Raw genomic sequence first — 26,000 nt, 5'->3', positions numbered from 1 at the left:
GCACAATTCTCAGATATAGTAGTTTCACCGGGATTCAGAAAACTAGTGGATCAGACCGGCAGAAGACCACCAAACAGTGACCATGACCTTTTTTTGGTGCAAGTTTGGCTTTGGTAAGTGCTTTGGAGCTTCTCCTCGGTCCAGCCACTGAGCCGGTTGTTGCCACTTGTCATACAAAATACACTTGTCGTTGCACGTTACAGTCTGATTGAGAAGTGGTTCGTTGTTGCAATAGAGTAAGAGAAGACGGTACTTCAAAATGACGGTTTTTAAATTTTCGGTCAGCTTACGAGACACCCACTTGCTGAGCTTTTTCACCTTTCCAGTTTGCTTTAAATGCCAAATGACTGTAGAATGGTCAATGTTGAGTTCTTCTTGTGTAGTTTAAGAGTATCAGCTTTGATGATTGCTCTCACTTGGTCGTTGTCAATTTCAGATGGCCAGCCACTGTACTTATTGTCAAGGCTCTTGCCTCCTTTGCAAAACTTCTTGAACCACCACTGCATTGTATGTTGGTTAGCAGTTCCTGGGCCAAATGCCTTGTTGATGTTATGAGTTGTCTCTGCTGCTTTATGACCCATTTTGAACTTAAATAAGAAAATCAAGGTGCAATGGATGTATCACGATGATGGGAGAGAGTGTTGCTGTGGGGGGAGTGGGGGGCAGGGGCAGTGGGGTTGAATGGGACCTCATATTTTTTTTTTAATGTAATTAAAAATAATAATAAATAAATATTAAAAAAAAAAAAAGAAAATCGCTTGAATTTGCTTTTTGTGTAACATTTCCATAGTCTAAAATAAACAAGTAATAAGCCATTAGCAAAAAAAACATAACCACATTTATTTAAGAATGTAGTCCAGTGTCAAATGGCAAATTTCAGCAGTGCAAAACTGTAATTACTTTTGCACCAACCTCATAACAGCTGGTTTATAAATGAATTGTGGCTGAAGGGGGTAATCTGTGGACATAAATGTCAATTGCAAGGAATCTAGAAAATAATCTAGGGACTGAATAACAGTGAACCTGGAAATGGATGGGGTTTGTGGTTAATAGTACAAATACAAATATGTTCTATGAACTAGAACACACATTCGTCACTATTACAAGGTGCTAAGAATGCAGTGATGCATGGGAAAAATACAGTTTGACTTAGGGATTATACTTATCAGCAAATTGTAATGTTCTTGCATCAGTGCAAAGGTATTATATTAATGCTAAGGATCAATAATTGATGAGTATGGGGGTTTTTCTTTTGGACTCAGGAAAACACAGGAGCTCCTGAACTATCACTAATACATGGTGTTAATAATAGGGGGTTTGGGAAATATACCAAATGTAAGGTAAGGTTAGTGGTAATAGTTTGATGATGTTCTATGTAATCTGTAACAAATGTTCCACAACAATGTGAGGTGTTGGTGAGGGGAGGTAATACATGGGAATTCTGCACATTATGCTTCATTGTTTTGTAAGCTCACAACTTCTCTAATAAAAAATATATGTATTTTTTAAAAAGGTGATGCAACATAATTACTGTGTTTCAGTCTTAAATTAGATGCCATAAGTCTTCTGTATGCACAGATGGCTTCAGAGGCCAAAAGTTATTTTTAACTCTCTTCTCTCATCTATGAATCCTTTTTTTCTTTTTTTACTGTTCTGTTTTTGTTTGTTTTTTTTGGGGGGGTGGAGGGCTACATTTTATTCTGGTAACATATATGTAACCTAAAATTTCCTTTTGTAACTGCACTCAAATGTATAATTCATTGCTATTAATTACATTCACAATGCTGTGCTACCATAAGTACCATATATGTATCTAGAATAATTAAAAATATTGGTTACAAGATGCTTGGATTTGTGTTAACTTTTGAAAAGAAGCACATTAAGTTCCATTTACAGTCATGAATATGAGACTTTTTTCTTCTACGTCTGTTTATGCAGAATTATTAATCCATTTTCTCTATACATGAGCATAGGTCATATATATCGTGTTTTTCTTGAACCCTTATTATTGCCATGTATATTTCATAAGAACAAGCATATTCACTTACTTAACCACCGTAAGTGGAATTATCAAGGTCAAGATATTTAACAATGAAATCAAGTTTACAGTCTCTATTCCAGTTTTTTCAGATGGCCCAATAATTTAGCCTTTCCTCTTCCCTTGCTGCATCCTACCCAGGATCGTGGGTTACATGTGTCATATCTTCCCCAACAGAAACCTGTACCCATTGGACATTAATTCCTCATTCCCCATTCTACTTGCCCCTGGCAATCTGTACTCTAATATCTGTCTCTATGACCTTGCATAGTCTCCCATGTTTTTCTTTGTAGTTATCATATGACTTAAATTTAACATCCTAAATAGCAGTCTCCTTTGCTTAGATACCAACGTAACTTCAGTAGTATGCACAGTGTTCTTCTACATCCCACCACCTTTGTGTAATCATCACAAATTACACGTTTTATACATTTTAAGCAGTTTTACTGAGATATATTCATATATCATAAAATCTATCCAAAGTATAAAATCAGTGACTTTTTAGTATAATCACAGTGCTTATACTGTGTTCATCACCACAAAAAATTTTAGGACAATTTCATTACTCCAAAAAGAAAAACTTCACACCCCTTAGCAGTCACTTCTTAATCCCTCTATCCTTTCTCAGCCCTAGACAACCACTAATCTAATTCCATCTTTATAAATTGATTTATATTTACATTTTATATAAATGGAATCATATAGTATGTAGTACTTTGTGTATGATTTCTTTCACTTAGCATAATATGTTTTGGGTTTGTTTTTTTTTTTTAATTAATATCTTATTAGCATACATTTGTTCAGTTTCAAGGAAAAACGGTCTTAAATATGCAATAATATCCATATTCATATTTCACATGAGGTTTTACAATGCTATACACTCCCATGTTACATTTCATTTTTTAGCTTTCCTTTTAGTAGTTTACATGACCTTAGACTTTCCCTTTCAGTCATACCCATATAATAGCACTGTTAGTTACAAACATTATGTTGTGCTTTCACCTTTTCTATTAAATTCCAAAAATGCCTGACACCAAAGCCAAATTAACACACAGCCTTTTTATCAATTCTGCACAAGTTAAACCCTCAGCTTTCCATTCTCTAGCCTCATTTCTATAGTTTTAATTTGTAGTTTCTTTAGTGGCTAATGGTGTTGAGCATCTTTTCGTATGCTTGTTGGCCATTTGAATATCTTCTTTGGAGAAAGGTCTATGCAAACCTTTGACTTGTTTTTTAATTGGGTTGCTTGTCTTTTTGTTGTAGAGTTGTAGAAGTGCTTTATATATTCTGGGTATTTATCAGTTCTATTCTGTTGGTCTGTTTGCCTATCCTTATTTCAGTACCCCACTGTTTTAATTACTGTAGCTTTGTAGTAAGTTTGGAAGTCAGGAAATGTGAGTCCTTCAGCTTTGTTCTTTTTCAAAATTGTTTTTGCTATTCAGGGCCCCTTGCAATTCCCTACAGATTTTCACATCAGCTTTTCTACTTCTGAAAAATAAAAAAATAGTAGCTGGAATTTTAATAGGGATTTATTTGAATTTGTAGATTGATTTAGGCAATATTGACATCTTAACGTTATTAAGTCTTACAGTCCATAAACACAGAAGAATGTCCTTCCATTTATTTATGTTTCCTTTCATTTCTCTCAGCAATAGTTTGTAGTTTAATGTACAAGTCTTTTACCTCCTTGGTTATGTTCCTAGGTATTTTATACTTTTGCATGCTGTTGTAAATAGAATTGTTTTGTTTCCTTTTCAGATTGTTCATTAGTTGTGTATATAAACCCAACTGGTTTCTGGGTGTTTATCTTGTGTCCAGCAACTTTTCTGAATTGATGTCTTAGTTTTAGTACCTTTCTTGTTTGGTTGGGGTTTTTTATACATAGCACAATGTCTTCTGTGAATAGGGATAATTTGCCTTTTCCTTTCCTATCTATACCATTTATTTCTCTTGTCTGATTGCTCTGTCTAGAACTTCAGTATGGTTTTGAATCACTGGTGACAGTAGCATCCTTCTCTGGCTTCTTATCTTAGGGGGAAAGTGTTCATTCAGTCTTTCACCATTGAGAATGCTATTTGCTGTGAGCTTTTCATAAATGCCCTTTTCATGTTGAAAAAGTTCCCTTCTGTTCTGTTTTTCTGAGTATTTTTCTCATGAAAGGATGTTGGATTTTGTCAAATGCCTTTTCTGCATCAATTGAGGTGATGAGATATTTTTTGCCCTTCTCTCTGTTAATGTGTATTGCATTGATTGAATTTTTTTCCCCCACTTGGTCATGGTCTATAATTTGTTTGGTATCCTGTTAGATTTGGGTTGCCATGCATGTCCTCATACAGGGCTCCCATACATTACCCACCACCAACACCTTGCATTGTTGTGAGACAGTTGTTTCAAACTATGAAAGAGCATCATCAAAATGGTACTTCTAATTATAGCCATTATCTTACATTTGGTGTATTTTTCCCCAACCCATCTGGTTTTTAACACCCTGTATTAGTATTATATAGTTGTTATAATTCATAAGAGAATGTTCTCATATTTATCCAGTTAACCAGTCAGTCTTCGACCACAGGATTCATCGTGTTATACTTCAGTTCTGTCTTTTGCTTCCTAAATTTTAGAGCTTTGTTGTTAGGTGCATATATGTTTATAATTATTTCTTTCTGCAGGCTTGAACCTTTTATCAATATAATATAAAACCCTTTGTCTCTTATCATTTTTTACTTAAAGTCTATTTGTCTGCCAATAATATAGCCACTCTGGGTGTCTTTGTTTACCATTTATATAGTATATCTTTTTCCACCCTTTTACTTACGTACTTTTTACTGTCTTTATGTTAATTGAGTCTCTTTAGGCAGAATGTAGATTAAGTGGGCTTTTTCTTCCTCTCTCTCTTACTGGGGGAGTTAAATGTTAACTTACTGACATTTAAGGTAATAACTGAGAAGGAAGGATTTATGTCTGCCATTTAACTGTTTCTTTTCTGTATGTCATTTGTATATTTTTTGTTCCTCAATTTCTCCATTACTGCCTTTTTTGGTATTAATTGCTTTTTTGTAATGTACTATTTTGATTCTGTTCTTTCTTTCTCTGTTTTTTAGTTATTTTTGTAATGTCACCTTTGTCATTACAGTTAATACCTTAAACTTACAACAATCTAGTTCAACTAGTTACCAACGTAGTTTCAGTAACATAGAAACTTGCTACTTCTATATATCTTCCTCCTTCCCCCTTTATATTGTCATCTCAAATTACATCTTTATACATTATATGCCTATTAACACAGATTTAAAATATTATTTTACACATTTGCCTAAATCATTTGGGGGGGGAAAGCAGTTACAAATTAAAAGTACAATAATATAGGATTTCATATTTGCATGTATAGTTATCTTTACCTGGGATCTTTATTCTTATTATGACTTTTGAGTTACTGTTGATTTCATTTCATTTCAGCCTGAAGGACTCCCTTTAGCATTTCTTGTAGAGAAGGTCTTCTGATAATGAACTATTTCAGCTTTTATCTGTAAATGTCTTATAATTTCTCCTTCATTTCTGAAAGATAATTTTGACAATAACAGAATTTTTGGTTGACAATTTCTTTAAGGACGTTAAATGTGCCATCCCAGTGTCTTCTGGCCTCCATGGTTTCTGATGATAATTCCACTTTTAATCTTACTGGGAATCCCTTGTATGTGACAGGGTGTGTCTCCTTTGCAGATTTTAAAAGCCTCTCTTTGTCTTTGGATTTTAACAATTTTGCTATAATGTGTATTGGTGTAGCTCTGTTATTGTCTATCCTGCTTGGAGTTCATTGAAATTCCTGTATGTGCTATTCATCTTATTCATCAGATGGGGAAGTTTTCAGTTATTATTTCTTCAGATACTTATTCTGCCCCCTTATCTGTCTCTCTTCTTTCTCTGACTCCTGTTATGTGCATATTGGTACACTTGATGGTGTCCCATAGGTCCCTCAGGCTCTGTTCATTTTTATTCATTTTTCATTCCTCTTGTTCTTCAAATTTAATAACTTCAATTTTTTGTCTTTAAATTCACAGATCCTTTCTTTGTCCTCTTCAAGTGAGGTTTTCATTTCACTTGCTGTACTTTGCAGCTCCAGAAAATTTTTCTGCCTCTTTAAGACTCCTCTACCTCTTCCCTAAGAGAGTGTTAGAAAAATGACCCTCAGAATCAGTCCCCCAGCCATTCGAAGTATCTGATCCAAAGTGATCAGCAGTCAGACCACCCACCCATGGATTTTGGAGGACTAGGTCCTTATAGCCCATCCTGGCACCAGTAAGCTGCACCAGGAGCCTGGGCTGCAGGCCACAGTGTTGCCTCCCACGAGACTGGGTAATAGGGGATGATAGCTGCTGCCCAGAAGGTGAACTTCACCATTATTTCAGGTAGTTTACTAGCGTCTTCTTCCAGATATTCCCTGAATGCTGCACTTGTTCCACCACACTCTAGTCTTTCAAAATAGTTGATTCATACAGTTTCTGCCCGATCAGTAGTTGTTTTGGTGGAGAGACTGATTTCCTGGAGCTTCCTCCCCTGGCATCTTCCCACATGCCTCTCCAAAAATGTCATTTTGATAGCAGACATGCTGAAGTTCAGCCTAATTTCTACTATAATTTTCCTGATGTAATTATTCTGCCGTCTTCTGGTGTTGATCTATGAAAATTACCCAATACCAACATTGACTACTAGTCGGTATAAATTAAGCAAGAGATAGTTTTGATTATGTCTTCAGTTATATCGCTGTCAAGGTCATGTAAGCTTATAGTGAGTCTTAAACCACTTAGTACAGCTCCTTACACAATAGATAATCAAAATTAGTTTTTTATCATTAATAATACACTGTTAAGATATAAATGTGATGAATTTTCTTGGTTTACACTTGATCCCTCAAGTTAATAATGTTAAAAAACCCACAAAAACATGTACACTCTGCCCCTGCTTTGTCATATGCTTTTATATCTGTTTATGGAAGTATTTCAGGTGTATTTGATTACCCCAAAGAAGTGGCATGATGTCATTATAATAGAACAGAACAGAAGAGAATCTTTTCATAGATGTTTTAGGTATTTAATATAGTAGGTGAAATTTCAAAATTGTGACGTGGCTTTATTACTTTATCCACTTCTCTGCTTGTTCTGCATGAAGCCACAGGTATGGAGGGGAGGAGGTTTGATTATAGTTAACACATTTGTCTTTTGGGTTATATTTTTAATTCTGCCTTTGCCCAATCCCTGATTATGCCTTTAATCAGCAATCAAAATTTCCTAGTATAGGATAGATTTTATACGAAAGTACCAGTTCTTTTAGGACGTTTAACTGGATTAAAAAATAAATTTTAAAAAATTAAAAAATAATTAAAGGGAAGTGGCTGTGGCTCAATCAGATGAGCATCCATCTCCCATATGGGAGGCCCTCGGTTCACATGCCGGGGCCTCCTTGTGAAGGCAGGCTTGCCCACACGCTGCAGAGCACCACCTGGCCCGCAGGCACTGCGGAGAGCCGACTCAGCAAGGAGACTCAACAAAAAAAGAAGAGAGACAAGTGAGAACACAGAAGAACCCACAGTGAATGGACACAGATAGCAGACAGCAAGCAAGCCGCAAAGGGGAGGGGAGATAAAATAAAGATAAGTACAGACACAGAAAGAATGGACAGCTAATGGACACAGAAAGCAGACAGCACGCAAAAAGCCGTAAAGGGGGAGGGGATAATAAAATAATAATTAAAAGTGATCAGACATGAATACGAAACAATTGGAAAGATAATAGGAACTTAACTTCATGCAACTTGTTTCTTAAAAACATTACTGTTTCTGTATTTTAACACTTTTCTAGGGTGGCAGGAATATTGACCAATTTTTCACAAAAAACAATTTGATGAACTTTGAGAATTTTTGTGAGTACAGAGTTGAAATTTAGTAGCCATATACTGAGTTGTTTACTGTCTTCCTAAATCAAGTTTTTAGGCCTGCTTTAGAAGTTAGAAAGCAAATATATTTTGTTATTATTTGTTTCATGGAATTTGATTTGATAAGAATTAAATTTCTAAAGTAATAGTCCATAATTTTAATTGCCTTTAGAACTACTACATAAGAGCTCTTCATTAAATTGTATGTGTCTGTCTCTGTGTCTTTGTGTCCAGGACTCTCTGTTTTGCAGGTGACAGGAAACCAGTCCAAACTGGCTTAAATAAGAAAGGGTGTCCATTCATTCATACAAGGAGAGAGGCAGGGTCCATTCTCACTGTATTGTAATTCCACTCCTGGGCTCCAGGCAGCGTTAGGCTTAATATTGCCCTACACTCAGCTCTGCTCCGCCAGAAAGTCTAGAATTGTCTCACTGGCTTTTCATGGTCTGGCTCTGGCACATGCCTATCTCTGAGCCTCGTTCTGGCCAAGACAGCTAGACAAAGTCTGGGGCAGAGGTAGCATCATCTGAAGCCGAGAGATACAGAGTTGGGGGATGGTTCCCTTAAAGCATAATTCACATGCTGTTTCTGTGGGAAAAGAATGATTGCCAAATGGCAAAAACAGTGAGACTGAATGTTTTATATGTTCAAGGCATTTGTTTCCAGTTCTTTTGTGACTGTATTAGAGCCATTCTCCCAAGGCTGCCTCCTCATTTGGAGCTCTAAGAATTCTAGGGGCTAATATCATTAACTTTTTCAGATAAGGAAGTATTTGTTGAGTACGTGCTCTACCCAAGACTTGTGCTAACACTGGGGAAACACTGATGAGAGGATCATAGATAGGCTAAGCCTTCAGGACCTCAGGTTGGGAAGAGTCTCTGGAGTACAGTGGTAGATGCCTGAACCAAATATACAGGAAGAAGTGAGTGTAGGAGGGTACCCCAAGGAAGGCTTCATGGAAGGGATGACCTCTGAGGAGAGTTCTAAAGAGTGGATAGAAAGACACCAAGTCTTCTGGCAGGGAGGCTAGCACCTGTGTCCTGGTACATGACCAAGGGCCTATACATTATCAGAAGAGGCAGAAAGTTGAGTTCCAGGAGGGGAAGAACAGAAGGTAAAAGCTGGGGAGAGGGCTGGGACCAGACTGGATGCTTGAGGATAGGTGCTGTGAATGCAGAGGTGGGAAGTTTGAACTTCATCCTGAAGACCCCATGAGCTTCTGAAAAGCTCTAAGCCCACAAGTGACAAGGTCAGATTTGTAGTTGAAGATGTTTTCTTCCCTCTACTAGGTAGATTAGAATGTGTAAGCGTAAAGAAGGATGCTGATGAGTGGGCCTGTGCGAGTTGGGATTCTGCACCAAGTCTGTGGGCTGGAAGTGGAGAGGGTGGGCAGCCTGGGCCTCTTCCGGCACTTGGCACCAAGAAGATGGCACAATTGGCTGGATATGGGGAAGAGGGAAAGAAAGAACTTGCCAGTTGCCAGGTTTCTGCTTTGGAAGAATTTCTGCAGAATAACTGAAAGACTGATCAGAATCCTAAATCCTTGAGTCTCCTTAGTTTAATTCCTTAAGGGAAAGAGACTGCCCCTTTTGTAATTTCCAGTAGATGGTAAACAAGCTTGAATTAAGGAAAATGTGTGGCTGTTCTGAAAGTCACAAAGTTTTGCCTGTAGCTCTCTGGGTCAGGTGGAACTACACACTTCTAGCCATTTCTGTCACTCACTTTGTTTCTCTGTGAAAGTTATTTTGCTTTTTATTAACTTTCCCATCTTGAAAAAGGGGGCTCTCTTGCCTGCTTTAGGAATTTTGACTGAAGTATATTGCCAGTAACAACTTGGAATGTTTTGATGCATAACAGCTGCCATTAATATACCCATAATTTTATTAATTCTTTTTAAAATCTCTTACTGTGGGGAGCAGGTTGAGAGGACAGTATACTCATATTGTAGATTTACTTTACCACGTAGATGGGAATGGAGACATCAGTTTTTAGGATGGGCTTTGTTTTATGCCTGGCTTGAAAGACAGTCCTCTCACATAAGCAAATACTCAAACATGTGAAGTGTTATTTTCTTTTAATATAATAAAGTTTAAAAATTACTGTTGAACAGTTACAGGTTAGCAGTGCTCCAGAATCTCCAAGGCAAGTTTTAAGAGATTTTTATTCTGCGATAAAAATGAGAAGGCTTTGGGAGGAAGGAGTGTGCTTTAAGTTGCAGGTTGCTCTTCTTGTCACTGGTCCATCATACTGTTGTTTCTGCCTCTGCCTGAACCCAAACCCCCTCCCAGCCTGACAGAAATGTTCGCTTATGCAGCTAGCCCTGCCTCAGTTTGTACTACATCTGCTACCTGTATTCGGCTGAGACATCAGAAGTCGATGTCCATGTCAGCCTCTGGGCACCCCAAGATGATGTTACCTCCAATAGACAGTGAAGGAGATAACTTCAAGGCTATGTAAGAAAAATACACATTCCTTGTGAAACTAATATGTACCCACTGCTGCTTAATTTGTGCTGTGGATTTTATAGTCAAAAATTCTGTTACAGTTGTCTGCAAGGTGTCCTTCATGTGATTTTATTTTAGTATATTCTGTTTCATGGTGTCCTTGGTTGTCTTTGTGTGTGTACATGCTTTTGCATAGTACAAAGAGTATAAGAAATACCCTCTCCCCTCCAAGTTGCTTTCAGCATGTGGAATTTTACAATATTTAAACCTTTTGTGCTTCCAAGACTTTTTAGTTGCCATTTCTTCAGTTATACCTGCATATGCTTCATTTCTTTTATATTGGCAAGGTTCTCTGCATGTAAGCAATTTGAGAGGGAAGCAAAGGGAAAAGGCTTGAGTTAGCCCTTCTTTGTCCTAGAATTTCCCTGCATTAATTTTGTCCCTGAAAATAGTTGTGGATTATTTGCTTAAACTCTATGAGACTTTCATTATGTACTTATTATTTCTTTGGTATCCTTTCTCATTTAATTTGCCTTTTACTTCTAAGGCTTGTAAAGTACCCCTTGGATCTGGATTTATTCTAACTGATCTTTTCCCTGCAATAAAAGGTGTATTGTGATTGTAAATTTTTGTGTGCCATGTTTGCCACAAACTGGGATTTTTTTGAACAAAGTGTAAATGTCTCTTATTTTCCGATCTTGTAGCACTATTCCTGATCAGAGAACTCCAGTTGCTTCAACACACAGTATTAGCAGTGCAGCCACCCCTGATCGAATCCGCTTCCCACGAGGAACTGCCAGTCGTAGCACTTTCCACGGCCAGCCCCGTGAGCGGCGAACTGCAACATACAACGGTCCGCCTGCCTCACCCAGCCTGTCCCATGAAGCGACACCATTGTCCCAAACGCGAAGCCGTGGCTCCACTAATCTTTTTAGTAAATTAACTTCAAAACTAACAAGGAGGTAAGTATCAGGTGGTACAAGTTGTTTCAGAGTGAGAGCCCATAGCAGCAGAATTGTCTTCTGTTTTATAAAGCCACTGCACAGATGCTTTAAGCTTGTTTGATCTTTAGCTCATGTTTTTATAGTTAATATGCCTTGAAGAGTTGTTCCTATAATTTCTTTATACCTTAAAACCTTTTAGAATAGAAATTACAGGTCTCAGAATCTTTTTCACAATGCTAGGAAGTTTTTTGTTGTTTTTTAATTACCATTCCTTTTGATCATCATTTATCCTCATGGCATGTTCACTGAAGTTTAGCAAAACCCCCAATATGGTGAGGGCAGCAAGGCTTTCTCAGTAAGAAATCATTGAGGAAGACAGCGTATGCAGTGTAATCCTCCCTCCAGACAGAGCATTATACATTTCCTCTTGGACTGCATTGTCTGTAAACCTTGACATTGTTCTGTCCATCTCATTGCATTATATTGAGAGCAAGATTTTGGAGAGCCAGTTTTGCAGATAAAAATCCGGGTTTATTCTCAGAAAGAATCTCATTTTGGATGAAATGCTTCAGGTGTCCAGTAAGCTGTCATTTGTACTGTATGCTAAATACCGCTTTTCAATCTCCTCAGTTCCTCAAGAAATTATTTTATATTAGGTCATTCATCTAAAACGTAGGCAAGTTACATTCCCCAGATGATCTAATTGTTGTTAGAATATTGAACACTGGGTTAGGGCAGATTTCTGATACCTAGAAGCAGTGAGTAGAGCTCAGAAGAGTCAGAAGGTTTCCGGCCATCGTCTTCTTTTCTAGCCCTTTTACTAAGACACCCCATTCCAGTCTGGGCAGAACTGCAGAATGGTCTGAAGGGCCTTGGCAGTTTTGGAGTACCCATTTGTGGCTAGCTAGAGACAGTTCAGTCCAAGAGGAGGCTGGGGAATAATTCATTCCTTCTTTTCAAGGCCATTCCATGGCCTCTTGGCAGGCCTCCCTGTCCCCAGCTTCCTTCCTCAGGGACTGGGTCAAAATGGAACCTGCCTCTGAAACTTGGATGGTAGAAGATGGAGCCGGTGTCAGTCACCTGGCTGTTCACCCACTGGTCTTGCTTACCATCCATGGGTATTTCCCCTGGAATTCCCCATGCAACAGAGTTGGCCTCTTGCCTATGCACTGGGCTCTTTAAATAAAACCTTGCACATAATTAAAATCCTTGAATTTATTATCCCTTTTGTGCTCTTTTTTGGTTATTTTAATGCTGTCATTGATTGTATAGCAGCTACCATTATTGAATGCTTATTACTATGTGTGTGTATACACAGACATATACAGTCTATTCTCACAAATTCTGTATTTGCAAATTTATCGCTAGAATGTATAACCCCAGAATCAGTAGCTGTGGCACTTTTGCAGTCATTCGTAGACACGCATAGAGGGGTAAAAAATTTGAGTTGCCCAATACACATTATCCCATCTGAGGCGGAACAAGGCAGTATTCTGCCTTCTTGTTTCATCTCTCCTACTGGAAATCTGTCCTTTTCGTGTTATATTCATTGCCATGTTTTTTTACATTTTTGTGCTTTTTGTTGGTGATTTTGCTGTTTAAAATAGCCTCCCAGCATGGAAGTGTTGACCAATATTTTCTCTTCCCTGTCAGAAAATTAGGAAATGAAAATATATTTTAAAGACCTTTTAAATCAGTTTTCAACTAAGACAATCTTTTGAATAATGCCACTCTGTATTACATAGTGTTTAATTATTTACAACATATTTATACATGCATGATCTTACTTAATGCATGTTACCTTGCTTTGTACCACTTTTATCTAATTTTCAAGTGGCTGGCAGTTATTTGCAGTAGTTGACACATTTTTTAAATTGGTCAATTAATATCTGGAGCAGTGTCATCAGGCTGAGTTTTTTTTTTAAATCCATGGAATTCATTAATTCAGTCTGTCATTCAGCAAGTATATACATTGAGTGCCTACTATGTCCAGTTAGAGAAGTAGGCTTGAGAAATATAGAGGTAAGAAATACAGAGGTCAGAAAGCCTGGCCTGTACTTGCCCAAGGTAGCTGACAGCATGAACATAAAAACCTAATCCATATTTTGAAATTTCTTTTGTCTAATTCTATTCACAACCTAATCATACCCTTATTTTTTTTTTTAAATAGCAAATTCTTTCCATTTGTTACATATAACAAAAATAATACCCACAGTTTTCTTGTCATTTAATTTTCATTCATTTAAGGTCAAAAACACTGAGAAGTTTGAAGTATTGAAACTCCAGTAACTTACTTTTTCTTAAAAAGTGACATATAATACTACTATAACAACATGCTATTAATGTTTAAATCATCTTCCTGAAATAAACAATGAGCATTTAATGGTTAAACATTTTATAATGAAACTTCTAATGTTTATGTATAAGAAGGTGAAATTTTTGTCCATAAGATATTCTGAAGAAATTTAAGAAATTTTTTTTTCTTATTACATTACAAATGAGAGGAGAGTTAAGGTTTTTTTTTTTTTAAAGATATTTAGATTACATAAATGATACATAAGGCATTTCTTTTAACACAAGACATTGAATTTTATTATCTTAGAGTATATCCATCTTTAGTTCCAAAGAACCTTAAGTAAAGGTCAGTACTTGCTGCTAATTTTTTTCATACAGGTACAGATTTTTTTACATTTCTAATAAAAAGATCACATACTCAATTATCTATAATAAATTTACTTTTCCAAGAAATGTCACCATTCTGTTGTTGACCCTGTTTTATTTGTTGATTTTCTGTTAAATTTGTGCAAGTCATTTTTGTTAATTTTTTTTTTTTTTGGCTTAATTTCTTTTAGAAACATGTCATTCAGGTTTATCAAAAGGTAGGATTTATAAATACACTTTTTTGTTGTTGTTGCGATCCTTACCCCCCAAATGGCTCCTGCAATTAACATCAGGTTTGGCTTTATAGCCCTATTGTTTTCTTAAAAACTAAACTTTCTGCTGAGAACTAAATTCTTACTTCTTTTAAAAGAAACTGAAAAGAAATACATTAACTCTGTCAGGCATTTATAGGGACTGTGGCACCCATATAACGAGGTCTACGCATGCTCTGTGCATTTTCTTTCTTTGGTGGAATTATTTAGCATCCAGATAATTCTTTCTTGGTACTAATAACACTTAGCATGCACCTGTTTGAAGAATGAGATGTTCAGTAACACTAATGTACAATGAATGATTGGCCACAAGCATGCAAGGTAAGGAGGTGGTACTTGGTGTTAGTCGTCATTTTCATTTCTCTGAGGATTGCGTTAACAAAAGACCTTAAAAATGATAGGAAAGGGGAGAGGATGTGGCTCAAGCAGCTGGGCATCCGTCTCCCTCATGGGAGGTCCAGGGCTCAGTTCCTGAGGCCTCCTGAATAACCAACAACAGCCCAACTTAGGGAAGCCAGCGTGGCTTAGTGGTCGAGTGCTGGCTTCCCACGTACGAGGTCCCAAGTTCAATCCCTGACCCCCCGGTACTCCAAAAAAAAAAAGGATATACTGGAAACAGGCATACAGTTCAAATCTACAGCCTTATTTGGTGTGATATTTTTCAGAAATTTGGATGTGAGCAGCTGTATAGCAGAAATGTTTCAATATTCTAGGGAGTTGAAGAAAAAAATATTGAGTATTCCATCTCAAAGTCATTTTTCCATCAGACACTGAAGAAAGGATGTCCCATTGCTTTTACTTACACTACTGTAAAGTAAACTTTATTTGTAATGTATATTTTTTATTATAACAGTCAGAGAACGGAAAATGCTGCTCACTGTCTTGGAATTTACACTTCTGAGGCAGGAAGCCTGCCTCCAAGGGCCGTGCTGTGCCCTCAGAGGGCTGCCCTCTGGATGTTTGTGAAACCAGGGGTCACTGAGGGCTTTTAACATCAGCTTGTTATAAGAAGCTGTTGGAAATTCTACTGCGTGATTTTTTTTTTAAGTTGATTTTTCTTTGCACAGACAATTTTGTAATTGAAGGTAGAATTTAATTGATCCTTGTTTCCTTTTAATTAGAAACCCTTTAAACTGTGAGGAGTGATTACAAAGTCCAAGGGCCTAAAGACATGAGTGTGTTCGCTCGGGCTAGAAGCCCGTGTGCAGCCTGCCTTCCTGCAGGGCAGTCTGTACTGTGCGTCAGTCAAACACAGTCGCCAGCTCCAGCCAGACAGTGAGAAGACGTTTAATCAGTTCAGCGGGTGACCAGAAGGCTATTTAAATGTGTTCACTGTATGATAATGTTTGTGTGTTTATATGTAGGCTGTCATGTACTGGTGTGTAAGATTTCTTTTCTTTTTCCCACTCTCTTTGCTTCTACCTTCTTTTCATTGAGGCTTCCAACTGAATATGAGAGGAACGGGAGATATGAGGGCTCAAGGTGAGGGAAATGATTTTTATTTTAAATATTTTTAAGTATTTGCCTTGTTTTGTGGCAGAGGCAACACCGTTTCCTGAATGTTCTACATCATTACTACTCACTGTAGGGTTGCTAGTGAAGCCGGCCCCACTGTATGAGGGTAGCAGGGGAAAAGCCTAAGTGCATTGGCTGCTGCCGCCTCCTGGTGGGCCTGGGCCCACAAGCCTGCGCCACTCCCTGCTCGGCCGCGTGAGGGCGCCCGTGGGCCATGGCCGTCCCCTTGCAGACTCCCGTGGCCTCAAGACTGGCCACACCTTGTGGGTCTGCAGTGTCTTCCATCCCTCCTGCCTCGGGCCGTGGCCCAAACAGAGCCTTGGCTGGAAGAAGTCTCCACCCATTGTTGACTCCTGGCATGGTTCTGTCCTCAAAGAATAAAAGCAGAATATTTAATAGGATTTTTATATTTCCAGTTAGCTTTGTTTTTTAAGAATGGTGAAGTAAAATGTTCTAAGTAGCAGTCATTGCAAGGGTTTGAGGTTCTCCAGGGGGCTTAGGACTCTATGTTCTAGTTCTCTCCCCCAGGGGCCCCTTTTCACACCAGTAGCCACCGTGCTATTTCAGATCCTTGTTATCCCATCTACTCTCTTTATTAGTCTTTCTAAAACACAGCCCTAATCACATTACTTTCGGAATGAAAGTAATCCTTGTTCAGCACCCATTGCCTGACAAATCACATCTATTCGAGGGCCTGTGTGCTGTGCTGCAGACGTCCCCAGCAACTCCAGCTTCCACTGCCCCATCAGTCTATGTGGGGTAAGCGCGCACATCCCAATCGTACTGCATCCAAGCCTGAGCAGGTGCTCTGTAACTATCCTAAGTCTGTTTTCCTGTCCATAATATGAGTGTTGTAATAGGATCCCTGGTGTTATGGGGATCAAGTAGAATGGTACAAGTAAGTGCCAGCTGCTGTCATGGTGATGATATTGCTGCCCAATTCCAGCTCTTCTGCACTTCAGTGTGTTCCTAAACTCATCCCATGCCTACCTGCCTCACCTTTGGTTACAATATTCCATCTCTTCAAAATAAAAACTCTCCCCCACACACACACCTGCATTGTATTTTGTTGAAATCCTATGAGCTCTTCATAGCTCTTACTAGATGCCACCCTCCCCTGGAAGCTGTTTTTTCATTGCCCTGACCACTAGGTGGGCTCGACTTCTTTCTCCTGGGACCCTCTACTTATACTGCTCAGACCTTTCCTGTGCTACTGCTATTTCCTTTCAACCCCACCTTAGTTCTGAGAGCCTGTGCTCATTTTTATAGTCTACTCCGTATCTCACAGAGCATTTTATACTTAGGAAGCTTCTAAACACTTGATGGATGTGAACCAAAATGAACATTCTACTAGCAGGTTGGCAACAGGGAGAGCTGTATGCACAGGGGAGCCCTGTGGTCCACCCTCAGCTCTGGATGGATTTGCCATAGGGTTAAATGTATGTGTGTGTTTTTTTAATGCACAAGAGTGTTAGGTACTCAGTCTCCATTGAAGCATCCAGATACACACAACATGGGAATGCAAGAAATCAAGAAATGGTTTGTGGCAATACTGCTTAAATACCAAGAAATGAGAGGAGAGTAGATGCTGTGCTCTGAGAGCTCCCAAGAGACACATGACTGACCCGGCCTTGTGAGGGGTGGGACTGCTGCTAAGCACCTTGGAAACCCATTCACACAGCAGTCAGACTCTGCCATTGCAATCCTCAGAGTACAAGGAAGCTGTATACTTCATTTTTCTGTGTATTTCAATAGTAAGCTAAGGTCATGTAAAAATGGTCTTTAAAGCAAAATTGGAAGTTCAAATTAGAAAAATGGAGAGAAAGAAAAGCAATTAGGATAGAGTGGAGGTGTGTGAAAGAATAACCTGTCCCCATGCTTAGCTGTGTAGTCTCTGGGGTCCTCCCCTGTATAACTCCACCCTAGCCATTTGCAGGGAAAGTGTTTTTATACCGTGAATATGGAATCACCTGAAAAACATTTACAGTACAGCTTATAATGAATTGAATTTTTTAAAAATTGTAATAGAAGAAAATTGAAAAATTGTGGGCAACCAGCGGAGTCTGATCTGTTGACATTCCTCCTTCCTGAGCTGACATGTGGTTTATGAGTTTAGGTGTTGGGAGGTGGAATGGGGTAGGTAAATTTTCTTCTTAGTGAAGGAACAGGTTTCTAAACCTGAGTCTGCAGGAGAAATGTGGAGTTCAGTTATTTGGTGTGTTCTATTGAAGATGTTGGTTGTCGAATTGGCTAAAGTAGAAAAGGTTGTTTTTCTTGCACAATTAAAAAGTAAACCTGCTACTGTGCATTTCAGTCGCAATGTGTCTGCCGAGCAAAAGGATGAAAACAAAGAAGCAAAACCTCGTTCCCTACGCTTTACCTGGAGCATGAAAACCACTAGTTCCATGGATCCCAGTGACATGATGCGGGAAATTCGCAAAGTCCTCGATGCCAATAACTGTGACTACGAACAGAGAGAGCGTTTCTTACTCTTCTGTGTCCATGGCGACGGGCATGCAGAGAACCTCGTGCAGTGGGAGATGGAGGTGTGCAAACTGCCAAGACTGTCTCTGAATGGGGTCCGGTTTAAGCGGATATCAGGGACGTCCATAGCTTTCAAAAATATTGCTTCCAAAATTGCCAATGAGCTAAAGCTGTAACCCAGTAATTATGGTGTAAATTAAGTAGCAATTTAAAGTGTTTTCCAGAACACCAATGGAAATGTATAGAATAATATTTAGGCAGTAACGTCTGCATCTTCTAAATCATGATATTAAAGTATGAGAATGAGAGCACACCTGGAAGCGAAAGCTGGCCTTTTTTATATAAATGCACTACATTTCAGCTGTGTGACATGTGTGCCCTCTGTCTTCTTTCCCCTGCCCTGAAAGTCAGCACGTGGCCCCCTCCCAGTGAGCTGCCTCCTGTCTGTCTGAGGTGGGCCGTGTGTGTGTGACGCGGTGTTCACAGGAGCCGCTGCTTACACTGGCAGGCAGTTGTTAGGAGTACCTCTGTGGGAGATCATTTGGTGCTAAAACAGTAAAATTGCCAAGAGGAAAAATACTGAATTACTACTAAGAATTAACCTTAAGACTAGCTAATAATATAGGTTTACAGTTCATGCCTGTGGTTTTGTGTTCGTTTTGTTTTGTGGGGTTTTTTTTTGTTTTGGTTTGGTTTTTTAGTGCAAAAGGTTTAAATTTATAGTTGTGAATATTGCCTGTGTGTGTTTTTCTAAGTAGATGCACAAGATAATTAAAAATTCACTTTTTCTCAGTAAAATCTTGCATTGTCTCCTAATACTATATTTAAGACTCAGATAAGGCAGTCACTAAAACTGTGTGTTTTTCTCTATCACCAAATTGAACAAAAGCAAATGGAAAGTGTATGAAGGCTTGGGGCCACTTTGTTCTTAGCACAGATCCCAGCATTTTGTAATTACTAGCATCTTTTTTCCCTGAAGGCAATAAAATGAGAAGACGGCCCTCCTGTTGACTTGCGAAGGCAGGGAATCAGGAGCGGTTGGTAGCTGAAGCCTCTGGAGCTCCGGCGTGCCCTCTGTGTGGAGACACACCAGGTCTTGACGTTCTGGGTTTGTTCTCCATCAAGTATGTAATTTTCCTCTCTTGTTTTTTGTGATTCAGTACATGAATCAGACCTACAGCTTTTTCCCATAAGATCGTGAATTCATCAAACAATTTGATGCTTTAATCGCATGGGGAAATTGTCATATTGGTTGGTATGCTGTTTTGGGTAATGGGTTTTTTTTTTTGTTCACAATATGGCAGTCTGGACAGATAGTCACTCGTTCATTCAACCGAGATCCCTGCTGGCTCTTGAAGCTTACATTCTAACAGGATGGCAGTCAATGAGCAGGAATAAGTAAGTAATTTATCTAGTATGGAAAAAGACGGCCACTGCCATGACAGACATCACAGAACGGGGAAGGGGTGCTAGGGGGCTTGGGTACTGTCAGGTTGCCACGTTCAGTAGGGCAGCTGGAGGAGTGGGGGCACTGGAGCAGGCGCTGGCCTGCAGGAGCTGGCCGTGCAGACGTCTTAGAAGGAGCATCTGCAGAGGCCCAGGGCCTGGTGGGCCATTACAAGGTTTCCCGTTTACTCAGCATGCAGAGATGTGGAGCCGAGGTTTCCAGCAGAGAAGGAACAGCACGACCTCACTTGGCTGTTAAGGTGATGACTGTCGCAGATGGGTTGAGAATTGATTGTAGGGCAGCAAAAGCAGTCGGGAAAGCCATTTGGAGGTTGTTGGCAGTAACGTAGGCAAGAGAAATGCTGGCTGCAACAAGGGTAGGGATGGCGTGACATATCTGGACATGCCTTGAAATAAGAGTCAATTGCATTTGCACTTGGAGTGGATGTGTGGTGAGCAGAAAAGAGAGCCAGGCACAACTGACAAATTTTGGCCTGAGAGCAGAATGGATGGAATTGCTGTCAGCTGAAATGGGGAAGGTTGCTGATGAAGTCTGGGTGGGGGGAAGTAGATGAGGAGTTTGGGTTTGGGCCTGTTCAGTTTGTGGTGCCTTTAGACACCAGATGGAGACAACCCATGAGCAGTTTTGGTTGGAAAATTCCGGGAGGTGGGAGAGGCCAGGGCTGGGGAGAGAGGGGCGTCCAGCAGTGAACAGTTCGTATTTAAAGCTGTGCGATGATGGGCTCACCAGAGAATGAAGACCAGGACTGAGCCCTGGAAACACACATCAAGAGGCCAGGGCGGAGAGCTGGAGCTGCAGAGGAGCTGTGAGGCGGGAGGGGCACCGGCTGGCGCGGCTTCCTGAAGCGCAGCACGACCAGCTGTGTTGAGTGCGGGTAGACGCTTTGCCCTCGGATCATCATTTTCACCTTACTGTATTGTTCAAACCTACCGTATTAAAGTAGGAAGCCCCCCTGCCCACCTCCCACCCCACCCGCTTTAACTGGAGGCATTCACTTCCTTCTCCAGATCCACTTCCTTTCCTTCAGAGCTCTGTAACAAGCTCGGTTTTCAAAGCTGCTTGCAAAGATGATAACGCTGTGGCATTTTGCCTGGTGTGAGCTGTTCGTCCACCCCATTAAAACGTTGCAAAGCCGAGCAGACCAGGAGAAGCTGATATCCTTCCCCCTGTGTTCACTTGGGCCTCTTCTCCCCTTGGCATTTGCTGCCACTGCCCCTTCTCCTGGGCTCGGGCTCTGTAGGGAACCAGAGGGGAGGAGCTGCTGTAAATTGCTTCCTCCACAAGGCAGATGCTTCAGAGCTGTGTGGTGAAATTCATGACTGAGGCCTAGCTTCATTAACATTCCCACCCCAGAAAGTCGCTCCTGTCGGGTTCCTGTGCATAATTACCCTGCAGAAGTAGGCAGAGATGAATCAGAGCCCTGCAAAGCAAAGATTTGGCAGCACACTATTTCCTTCTTTTTATCTTTATGCCTGGGACACATTTTTAACTTCTTATATATTTATGTTCTAAAGGACAAATTGAATACTAGAAGCTCCTTTAAGAGAAATTAGTTTACCACATACCTGATTAAATGGACACACATTTTAATATTGCTCATCATGTGAGAGAAAGAGGTAAGACTAGTATTCATCCCAGAAGTGTTCTGAGTTATTTATATTTAAAAGGCTGTTACCAGTTGATGTCGATTTGACTTGAGTGGCAACACAGTTCTTGTTACCTTTATTGAGGTTAAAACAGGAACACCCATCCATTACTAAGGGCCCAAACCCACCCTTTAAGTGACTTTCTCAGAATATGGCTTTTTTATTCTGCATACAGTGAAATTTGGAAACGGAATATTCAAGAGTTCTTAAGGGTACTCATTGGTTGAGCACAGGCTTAACAGGGTCAATCCCCGTACCTAAAAAAAAAAAGACTACTTGAAAATCATTTAAGACACAAAGACGGTGCCATGTTTACCCCTGGAATAGATGTGAGGGGTGTGGTAAGATACCTGGCAGTGTTGAGCCAGCTGCTTGTCTCATTTATGCAACAGCCAGAACACTGTCCCAATCCTGAAAATAATGTCACTATTCTAGTTAGTGCTGACTTCTCGCCCAGCCCGGGAACCAAACAGCATTCCTACAAATGTTCTCAGAGCATCCTCTGATTTCTAAAAGTGAAGACCCATGCAGAACCTGTTACAGAAGCAGGACTTTTAGAAGCACAAGTGTGATCATTTGCACAGCATATGCTTCCCCAAAAGCTTAGAGAATGATGGTGGTTAAAAGAAATAGCTCAATGCGTGTACCTTGTGAACAAGTTGCTGTTGCTATGGAAACAATAACTTTGAGTATCCTGTTCCAGGCAGTTCCGTGTAGTGGGTGGTCTTGCTTCATTATCTTTGGGATCTGCAGTGTAGTTTGCCACTGCCCTGAATGCAGCATCAAAGTCTGCCGGGATGTCTCAGAAATGTAGAATGAGGAAGCCTTGGATTGGAACTTTTTTAATTGCCTAGTGGCCCACCTTTTAATGAAAGGGGGGAGGAGTGTTGCTTTTAAAGGGAGAGGAGTGATGTATCTGCCAGTGCACAGGTGAGCCCTGATGTGACATGTCGTGACTCCCCGTGAGCAGAGCTCAGGTGCCCTCAGTGGAGAAGCAGGAGGAAGACCAAGGCTGAGTTTTTAAATAGTTCTTTGGTTTTTCAAAGAAAAACCCACGCAGAACTGACGTTTCCTGGGGGGTGAGAAAGCATTCTGACCACACAGTGAGCTTGAGGGCTGAAAAATGGCACTTCATGTCGTCAGTGGAAGTATTGACGCATCTAGGCAGGGCCTGTGCAGTGTCTTGGGAAGAAAAGGAGATCAGGAGGATGAGACCACTGTCCCAGAGGAGCACTCAGAAGTGATGGGGGGAGGTTGGGTAAGTAGAGAAATGGGGGAGGGGGCGGGGAGCGGGGCGGGAGGGTTGTTGCAAATGCCTGAGATCTTATCTTTCTTGATGTCCCTGTCACTCTCTGAAGGAGGAACCCAGCTTCGCTGGGGTGGCCCTAGAAAGCAGAACTGATAGCCAAGTGGACATTGCAAGGAAGTGCTTTCAACTCAAGAAAGCGTTGTGCTGGGAAGTGAAGCCCTGGCTAAACTTGAGGTGCTGAGCTCCCCACTAGTTACTGCCACAGGCTCTTGGTGGCATTGGAGGCCAGTGTGGGGTGGGTTTCACGTCAAAACAGGGCCTGCTGTGATTAATTTCTCCCAGATGACAGTGAAGCAGTGTTTAAAAGTGAATTGCGCTCTTCCCGCCACTTTGGGGCCTGTGGAGGCCTGCTGGGAGCAGGAGTTCTGACACAGCAAATATGTCTGGAAGGCTGGGTGCACAGCCGCTTTTGCTGGCTGTAAATGGGGGCTCCGGAACCAGAGGGAGCACACAGCTCTTCTCAGAATTGAAGGCGTTTATGCCAGAGATGGCACTGAGTTCTCTTTGGGCAAGAGATGCGCTTCTGTGAACAAAGCAAAGAACAGCACAGCGGCGCCCGGCAGCAAGCCTAACAAGACCAGGACGACACGGGGAGAGGTGACTCGTGCCTGTACAAACAGCGGCATGGTTCGTGGTAAATCCCGAAGCACCCTTCCTACTGAGGCCACTAGACACCAAATCCACGCGATGCTGCACCCCTCAAGGATTGAAACTTACTGAAAAGTAAATAAATAAAATTGTGAATTTTTCTTGTTAAAAAAAAAAAAAACGAATTGCAGAGCTAGCTTGGTGACCTCAGGAAGCTACTTAAATCTACTCAGCCTTTCTTTCCTCTGCTGTAAAGTCAGGATAATAATAGCACCTACTTCGGGCTTGTTCAGTGCAAAGCCACGTGCAAAGCAGAACCCGTGGCAGGAGAGGTTTGCTAACATGGAAGCTGGTGCTCACAGGCAGAGATTTTTTTTAAACAGTAACAAAAGCTAACCCCCTTCCCCTCCCAGCATAACCAGGGCACTGAGGTCCTTGGTTTTCAGGAGAGGGTACTGCTCACTGAGCTGAGGCTTGAGAAGGAAAGTTTCTGTTTCTGAGGTGGAGATGCCTCGCAGAACCTTGCAGAACCTGCTGTTAGAAAGCTCACGTGCCTGTGCTGCCTCCTTTCCGGCCCGGAGGTCTTGTAAATATTCCCAGGTAACCAGTAAAAACAGTGAGCCTGGTACAAGGAAATAGACCCCTTACCTCCATCAAGCTTTCATTTGTGTCTCCTTCTCAAAGAGGTAACCCTGGCAGTTCTATTTAAAATTGCGGCCAAGGGAAGTGGACTTGGCCCAGTGGTTAGGGCGTCTGTCTACCACATGGGAGGTCCACGGTTCAAGCCCCGGGCCTCCTTGACCCGTGTGGAGCTGGCCATGCGCAGTGCTGATGCGCGCAAGGAGTGCCGTGCCACGCAAGGGTGTCCCCCGCGTGGGGAAGCCCCACGCGCAAGGAGTGCGCCCCGTAAGGAGAGCTGCCCAGCATGAAAGAAAGTGCAGCCTGCCGAGGAATGGCGCCACACATACAGAGAGCTGACACAGCAAGATGATGCAGCAAAAAGAGACACAGATTCCCGGTGCCGCCAACAAGAACACAAGCGGACACAGAAGAACACACAGCAAATGACACAGCAGAAAACTGGGGAGGGGGAAGGGGAAAGAAATAAAATTAAAAAAAAAATAAAATTGCAGCCAGTGCTCCCAGGCTCCTCACCCAAGTCCCTCTCCTCGTTCTGTGACACCGGGCACGCCAGTGGTCAGTATCATTTACGGACCTGTCTGCTGTCTCCATGGGGCAGGAATCTCGGTACCTTGTCTCCTATACTGCAGGACTTAGCAAGTGCCTGGCACATAGCGCAAAGCTAGTATTTGTACAGAAAAACGAAGCAGGCAAGAGGAAGGGCAAGGCAGAAGCAGGCAAGAGGAAGAGCAAGGCAGCTTTACTGCCCTGTGGTCGAAACTTCCCGAGGACCCCACCGCTGCCCCTGCCCAAGAGAGGACAGGCCACACTGTGGCAGGTCACGTTTTGGTTTGTGGCACAATCCCCTTCGGTCTCCACAGCCCTTGGAGCCCTTCCTGTGGCTCAGAGGCTGGGCCCGAGTGGCCTGCACTGCCCCGTGCTGCCTCTGGGGCTGGCGCCCGTGTCCCATCCCCCCGGCTGGGGTTTGGGTGCAGACCAGGCAAGTCCTCACAGCAAGTGCTGCGGGTTTACACAGGGGGGCCCTGCCTCAGGTTGGCACCTGCTTGCCCTCAGATTCGAAACCCTCCTTGGCCTGACACCTTCGTCTTTGCCCCACCCCTGCAGAGAGACACGCGGGCTGTGGAGTGCTCAGATTTCGGCCCTTTAGAAGAGCAGCCTGAGATTTGGTAGCAGCAGGAAAACTCTTCCTTCTGAGGCTGGTACAGTGTTTTGTTTACCAAGTAGTTGATACACAGAGGGCTTGGCGGGATGTCCCTGGGGAGAGGTGGTGAATCACACTGCTCCACCAGGGCCTTCTGCAGTTTCCTGCTCTCTCTACATCCTACCACTCGTGCCGTCTCTTAAGAGTTCCTTCCAACCAGCATTCTAGAATCCACCTCTCCAACTCTTGGAGCCCCTCCTTGCCAGGCTGCTCGCTCTGCTAAGGGGTCGGGGGAGGGTGTCAGTGTTGGTTGTTTTGGGTAGGGATCTGCTGCCGCACCATCCACGTGATCTCCTGCTCTGGAGAGTTGATGAGTCAAGGCTCAGCTATGCGAAAGTTAAAATTATGTTGCCTCCCTGAATTTGCCTTCTCCAGGTCACATTGCCCCAGGTCTTTTCAGAGGTTTCAGGACTAGACTTCCCGGCATTGTTTCTTTCTTCCCGTCTTCACGCATTGACAGGCCAGTGTGCGGAGGTGTGGGATGGGGCAGCCGTTCTGTGCCAGGCCCTGTGGTGGGTAGGCCTGAGGGATGCCGATACAGGCAAGACAGAGCTCCCGTCCTCGAGCCCCTCACAGGCCCCTGGAGAGGAGAGGCACCCACACACGGTCACAGAACCGAGTGTGGCAGCTTGGCATGAAGGACCGCCAGCACTCAGGGCTGAAGGGGTGAATCCAGTCCAGGTGGGGGGCGGGCAGCAGGTGTGAGGTGTGGAGAGATAGCAGGTGCGGCTTTGAGGTGTACACCGGAGCTGCACCATGGAGGAAGGGGCAGCAGGAGCAAAGGCAGTTGTAGAGAGGGCCTGTCTTGTTACAGACAGATGGACGTGTGGGGGCAGCTGCTGCGCCGGCACATCCCTGGA

General features: G+C 41.8%; 1 protein-coding gene across 9 annotated transcripts in view; it reads left to right on the top strand.

The window, feature by feature from the left end:
* Nucleotides 1-19,084, top strand: part of MARK3 (microtubule affinity regulating kinase 3) — a 116,016-nt gene extending 96,932 nt beyond the window's left edge. For 5 of the 9 annotated variants that reach the window (XM_071213598.1, XM_004459979.4, XM_071213603.1 and 2 more), the window contains 4 exons: nucleotides 11,115-11,372; nucleotides 14,207-14,233; nucleotides 15,725-15,769; nucleotides 18,117-19,084. In XM_071213598.1, the coding sequence (XP_071069699.1) occupies nucleotides 11,115-11,372; nucleotides 14,207-14,233; nucleotides 15,725-15,769; nucleotides 18,117-18,462 (676 nt within the window). In that variant the 3' untranslated portion in view covers nucleotides 18,463-19,084. The remainder of the gene's footprint in view (nucleotides 1-11,114; nucleotides 11,373-14,206; nucleotides 14,234-15,724; nucleotides 15,770-18,116) is intronic. The other 4 variants (XM_023589260.3, XM_004459982.5, XM_004459980.4 and 1 more) reach the window with 3 other exon arrangements.
* The last annotated feature ends 6,916 nt before the right edge of the window (nucleotides 19,085-26,000 follow it).

The sequence above is a fragment of the Dasypus novemcinctus genome, chromosome 3 (genome assembly GCF_030445035.2).
Source record: "Dasypus novemcinctus isolate mDasNov1 chromosome 3, mDasNov1.1.hap2, whole genome shotgun sequence".
Lineage (NCBI taxonomy): Eukaryota > Metazoa > Chordata > Mammalia > Cingulata > Dasypodidae > Dasypus > Dasypus novemcinctus.
This window is presented reverse-complemented; position numbering and strand designations above follow the sequence as displayed.